Source organism: Olea europaea, unplaced genomic scaffold (genome assembly GCF_002742605.1).
Source record: "Olea europaea var. sylvestris unplaced genomic scaffold, O_europaea_v1 scaffold216, whole genome shotgun sequence".
NCBI lineage: Eukaryota > Viridiplantae > Streptophyta > Magnoliopsida > Lamiales > Oleaceae > Olea > Olea europaea.
The window spans coordinates 122,485-129,325 of NW_019239588.1; the positions used below are offsets into that span (position 1 = coordinate 122,485).

Sequence of the window (6,841 nt, forward strand, 5' to 3'; positions counted from 1 at the left end):
GATTTGTCACTCTTAGATAGTAAGAGATTGTGATCTGCATTTCGTTTAATTAAGTCAATAACGAAATCCTTGGCCAAGGTATACATATAAGTCGAAAAGGAGTTTTCGACTCATATTGACTTAATAGTAGAATGAAAGATATGATCGATAATCGAGATTGACACACTTTCATATCTCGTAGTTGATCAGATCATATTGATGAAGGGATTATAATTTCATGGTAAACGAACAGTTTTGGTTTTGTCATACCACGTGACATTTCCTGTCACATGTGTTGCCCTAATACATTGCTAGATGTCAATCTGGGACGATGAGTGTGAATTTGTGATAAATTAAAAGGGTGTTTAATTTATAAGTTTTGATTAGATCAAAATAATATTTCACGTCGTTAGGCATCGTGGTCAGGAACCTAATGGGTAGCACACAAAAGAGAATTGGAAGATTGCAAATTGCCAATTGATTAATTTAACAATTGTTGGATAAATTAATTAATTGAATTTGTTATTTATATTCCCGAATTAATTAATTGGATTAATTAATTCACGGATCGGGTTTAATTAAATTGATTAATTAAACATTGGACCGGACCGGGCCGAGCTCGTTTGGGTTTATATAAATACATGGCTAGGGTTTGAGGTCCATAAGGTTTTCATTATTTTTGCTGGCACAAGAGGAAAAACCCTAGTAGTTGCAGTCTATTTTCTATGTGGATTTCATTGGAGGCTGGACAATTGGACAGCTGTGGGAGGCAGATTCAAGTTGCTGAAAAGGAATAACGCAAAGGAGTTTGCAAAATCAAGAAAAGGTATATTTCTTATCACAGTTCTTATCTAAATACGAAGCTGAATCCTGAATGGGAATTGAAATTTGTTTAATTCCACTATGCATGTTTAAGTAAATTCCCAACAATTTTAACACTCAATTTCTTCAACCTTGAGGCATCAATCTTGTGTATAATCCCTAAACACATAATATAGGATAGATATATATCTTAAAAGTCACAAATGAATCCAAATATAATGGTTGAAAGTCAAGTATTGCTGCCATGAAGACATCTCATGCTTGGGGTATTTTGATATTTTAAAACTCAATTTCTTTAACCTTAAGGCATGATCTCTTGTAGGAGGGATATATATATATCTTATAAGGCTTAAAAAAATCCAAATATAGTGGTAGCAAGGTCAAATATTGCAGCAAGAAGCCACCACCTGCTTAGTGACTCACCTTGATGGCTTGATGTGGCTTCAACCCACAAATTCCTTAATCCTTAAGCAATAAGCACGACCATAACTATTTAAAGACCACTTATCTACCTCCTAGATAATATGTTAACTCCATTAGCTCGTATCTAAGTGATTCCAAGTGAAAAAGAGAGTGAAAGAACCAAAGAGAAATAGAAACAGCAAGCTCGAATTTCTGGACAGCCAAGTTACTTCACAGTTTTGAGGTTTGTATCCATTATTTATTGAGGGGTTTATAATTTATTGAACATATGAACTTGCTTGAGATTAGGTTAGAGTGCTGTTAATGATTTCATGATGCCAAAATAGGGGTCATTAGTTACAAGAATTTGAAAGAAAGCAATCTGTGTAGTGATGTGGAATTGCTAGAGTTAAGTGGTTTAAACTTTGATTTTAGATAATACTTAAGATATAACTTGTATCTATGTAAATGAATACTTTTACATGATAGTTATAAGGATATAAATGGCCTTCTAATAGCCTGAAATCCGATTGGTGACATGCTAATAAAATAGAAACTGAAAACTGTCACAATGGAAACTGTCTGATTTTAGTGTTGTGGAAATGGACTATTTTGAGGCTGAGAACACTTTACTTGTCACGAATTTAGAGCATTATTACCTTCACATACATGTTATAGATAACTTGAAATGATGATTCCGTCTAAATTATTTTGGTGAGAATGGATGTATTTTGGGATTTTGAGCATTAAGGTTATTAAATTGAGGATTCTCTTTAATATTAAATGGTAATACAGGTGATTTTTTGACTTCGAGTGAAAAAGGATATTGATCTAATCTCCATAGAAGCTTGCACACACAATGGTGAAAGGTAAGTGAAAATCCATTTGCAACTACGATGCAAGAACCTAGTATATGTGACATAGTAATATCTACATAACTTTGATAAGAGGCTTATAGCATGTCATATGGTGGTTACGATCATTGAGTATGAGGTTACGTAACCTATTTACATCGATTTTCATTTAATACATCATTTATGAGCATTTTCATATGCATGCACGACATGTGACATGGTTGAAAATCCTACATGCAAAACATGATTTCAAAGTGAGTTTCATTATAAATGTTTTATTGACTACTACTAGGGCACTGAGGCATGTGAGGCATGCTTATGTGATATGTTTGGCATTACGGGTGTTACTTCCAGGGTGATTGCAAAGGTAGATAGGGGATAGCCCTTTGGTGATCACGAGAGGGTGGACCACTCGATTGTGCCCTTGTGATATTATGATTATTGGCGCTGCCGAGTGGGAGACTTCTTGGGTGATCATAGGGGTTGTCAGGAGATGGCCTCTAGTGGTCATGAGAGGATGGTCCACTCGTCGGTGTCGATTTTATATTGGCTATTTGATTATTGATGTTGATATTATGCAGAGCTCTATCCGGTGCATAGTAGGTGGGTCAAGGGCCCAATGAAATGAAAGATTTCAAGTGAAATGATTTCTAGTCGACTTTGACAAATATTGAAATATGATACTTTTTTATCGTGATATTTAAAGTAAATGACATGGTGTCATATGTCGTTATTACTCATGTTCAGGACATGCATGATTTTGCTTACTAAGCATTGGTTTACGTAGTTCTTGCATTATAGGTGAGCATGGAACAACATAGAGAGCATGGCTAGCTGTGGAGCTCCTACAGGATTCCAGAGTTCGATGTACGTGGATGACGACCTATAGGGTTATTTTGTAGGCTGCTATCTATTGGGTTATATTTTGGAATCCTATATAGTGTACTTTTGAAATGGCCTGTAGACATGTTTATAAGCTCAGAATATATACGTTAGATTATGGGGATATGATTTTGGATTTTGATATGTTATATGATCGTGTCACAGGTGATTAGAAGTTAACAAGCTAGAAAAAAATATATATATAAAATTATATATCTAGGTTGTGTATAGATATCAATGTTAATTTGGGGGCGTGACAGAGGGTGGTATCAAAGTGAGGTTATAATTCTGTAGACTGTTCATGTACATGATCTCGGAATATGAAAGAGCACAGCTATGCCAGTAAGTTTTATTTGTTGCATTATTTTTGCATATTTCATGAATGATATTGGCCAACCTTTATTTGCAGCCCTGGTGAGAACCAGAGATGCTAGTAGTAGTAGAGCTAGAACTCCAAGGCAAGAGGCATCTGTTCAAGATGACAGTCGGGATGTTGTTATTGATAGGCTTACAGAATTAGTTGAGCGCCAATCTCAACAAATTCAGCAATTAATACAACAAAGCGAAAGGGGAGAACAACAAAGGGTGGAATTCTTACAACTACAACAAAGGGCTGAACATATTGAGACAATTGGAGAAAGATTTAGAAAACTAAACCCTCCAATAATTGAGGATGCATTAGATCAAACTACAACAGAGGATTGGTCGAGAACTTTAGAGAATATGTTTAGGTATACGAGAGTTTCAGAAGTAGAAAAGGTGGTTTGTACATCCTTTATGCTACGAGGTAGTGCTGGACATTGGTGGGATACGATGAGTAGCATTGAAGATGTAAATGCCATGACTTGGGAGAGATTTAAAGAGTTATTTCGTAATAAATATTTTACAGCCCCTGTTCGAGCCATGAAGATGAATGAATTTATACAATTAAGATAATGAGGGATGACAGTGGGAGAGTATATTCGTAAGTTTGAACAACTATCTAGGTTTGCTACCCACATGGTTAATATTGAGGTACTAAAGATAGAAAGATTTCTTGAGGGGCTAAGACCAGAACTATATAGAGATGTAAGCATGGCCGTAATCTAAGATGTTTCATATTCTCAAATTGCGGAGAGAGCCTTAGTTGCAGAACAAGCAGAACAAAGGATTAGTCGTGCTCAAGAGGCTCGTCGACAATTTAGGCAAGGTCAAGGACAGCTTTAGCCTAGAAATGATAAAAAAATAGCTTCCCAAGGAGAGAATCAAAACCCTAAGTTTCAACCGAGATAAGGACAACAACACTGGGATCAGGGCAAACGTCCAAGGATAGATCAAGGAAAAGCCTCAACAGCACAACCATCTTGTCCCAAATGTGGTGGACAGCATACTAGAGCATGTCCTATAGAGACTAGAACATGTTATGTTTGTGGAAAGGTGGGACATCTTGCTATAGCATGCCCAGGTAATCCAAACCCTATGGAGCAAAAGAAAGTGCCAGCTAGGGTGTTTACCAGATCAAATGCTGAGACAAATCCATCAGTGGTAACAGGTAAATTCTCTATTTTTGGCACCACAGCACTTGTATTATTTGATTCTGGAGCCACACATTCATTTATGTCTATTGAGTATGTGAGGAGGTTGGGTAGGACACCTGATAGACAAGAGGTTAGTTATAGTGTAACTATTCCATCTGGAGATGTACAATAAACTAGTCTAATTGTAAGAGCATGTGTGATCCTTATAGAAAATCGAGAGCTCTATGCAGATTAAATTATGTTAGAAATGAAAGATTATGATATAATTTTTGGTATGGATTGGTTGTGAAAATATCAAGCTACTATAGATTGTATGAGGAAGTCAGTGACCTTTCAACCTTTGGGGAATGAGCCATTTACATTCATTGGGTTCAAAAAAGGTTTTAGAGTTCTAACCATATCGGTATTGAAAGCACAAAGGTTACTAGATAGTGGGTGTGTAGGGTATTTGGTGAGTGTTAATGCTATTGAAGCACAACACAATCCGAATCTTAGTGATGTGCGAGTGGCACAAGAATTTCCAGAGGTATTTCTTGATGATTTACTAGGGGTACCACCAGATCATGAGATAGAGTTTGTAATTGATTTAATTCCAAGAACATCTCCAATTTCCAAGGCTCCATATAGAAGGGCCCCAACTGAACTGAAAGAGTTGAAGTTACAATTACATGAGTTGTTAGATAAAGGTTTTATTAGACCTAGCTTTTCACTATAAGGTGCACCAGTATTGTTTGTTCGTAAAAAGGATGGTACTATGAGGCTGTCTATCGATTATCGAGAGTTGAATGAGGTGACAATTAAAAATAAATACCCATTACCGAGAATTGATGATTTGTTTGATCAACTTCAGGGTGCATCTATATTTTCGAAGATTGATTTTCGATCTGGATGCCATCAACTTAAAATAAAGACAGATGACATTTCTAAGACAGCATTTAGTACGAGATATGGTCATTATGCGTATGCTCGCGAGCCGAAACTTGAGGCTCGAGCTCGGCTCGATTAAAATTGTCGAGTGTTTTTCCCAGCCCGAGCCGGGCCGAGCAAAATCTCGCCTAAAAATTTTTGGCTCGGGCCTTCCGAGCCAAGCCGAGCAGGGCCAGCCCACTTTTCTCTCTCTCTCTCTCCCCCCTTTTTTTATAATTTAAGCTGGTGTCTTTTTTAAGGCAGTGTTTGCTACCTTTTAGGCAGCGAACTGCTGCCTTTCAAGGAAGCATTTTACTGCCATAATTTTTTTTAAATAAAGGCCCACGGGTTGACGGGCCAGCTCGAGTAAAGCCTGTATCCCAAAAAATAGGGCTCAGCCCGAGCCTTGGCTCGGGTCTACCGAGCCTCGAGCTGAGCCGGTTTGGGCTTTTCGAGGGCTGAGCGTCGGGCAGCCCGATTGACATCCCTAACCATTGTGAAAGTTATGCCAATTTTTTTGAAAACTGACAATCCAAGTGTTCTGTGTATGCAAGTGCCTGTTCTTCCACTCAAATCTCATTCTGAATCATCGCAAGCTTTTCAAAATGTGGTTATGGGCCCAAAATGTACAAAGTATACGAAAGTTATGCTAATTTTTTCGAAGACTGAAAATCCAAGCATTTTGTGTAAGTAAGTGCCTGTTCTTCTACTCGAACCTCGTTTTGAAGCGTCGCGACCTTTCCAAAATGTGGTTATGGGCCTAAAATAGACACCGTCATTGAAAGTTATGCCAATTTTTTCGAAAACTAACAATCCGAGCATTCTGTGTACGTAGGTGCTAGTTCTTCCACGTGAACCTAATTTCGAATCATCGCGAGCTTTTCGTATTGTGGTTATGAGCCAAAAATGGACCGTATGCGAAAGTTATACCAATTTTTTAAAAAACTGACAATCCAAGCATTCTATGTACGCAAGTGCCTGTTATTCCACGTGAACCTCGTTTCGAGTCGTCGCGAGCTTTTTGAAATGTGGTTATGGGCAAAAAATGGACCCCATATGTGAAAGTTATGACATGTTTTCCGAAAAATAACAATCCAAGCATTCTGTATACACAAGTGCCTGTTCTACCATGCGAACCTCCCTCCGAATCGTCACGAGCTTTTCGAAATGTGGTTATGGGCCCAAAACGGACAAAGTATGCGAAAGTTATGCTAATTTTTTCAAAAACTTACAATCCAATCATTTCATGTAGGCAAATGCCTGTTTTTCCAAACGAACCTCATTCCAAATCGTGGTTGTGGGACCAAAACGAACACCGTATATGAAAGTTATTCCAATTTTTTCGAAAAATGACAATCCAAGCATACCACGTATGCAAGTGCCTATTCTTCCACACAAACCTCGTTTCGAATCGTCGCGAGCTTTCCAAAATGCGGTTATGGGCCCAAAATGGACATCGTATGAGAAAGTTATACAATT

At 37.7% G+C, this 6,841-nt stretch overlaps 1 protein-coding gene across 1 annotated transcript; it reads left to right on the forward strand.

The window, feature by feature from the left end:
* Positions 1 to 3,881: 3,881 nt before the first annotated feature.
* LOC111380532 lies at positions 3,882 to 5,171 on the forward strand. Its single transcript, XM_023004120.1, has 3 exons — positions 3,882 to 4,007; positions 4,233 to 4,586; positions 4,779 to 5,171. The coding sequence occupies exons 1-3, from the start codon at positions 3,882 to 3,884 to the stop codon at positions 5,169 to 5,171; spliced, it is 873 nt and encodes a 290-aa protein (XP_022859888.1).
* Positions 5,172 to 6,841: the final 1,670 nt, after the last annotated feature.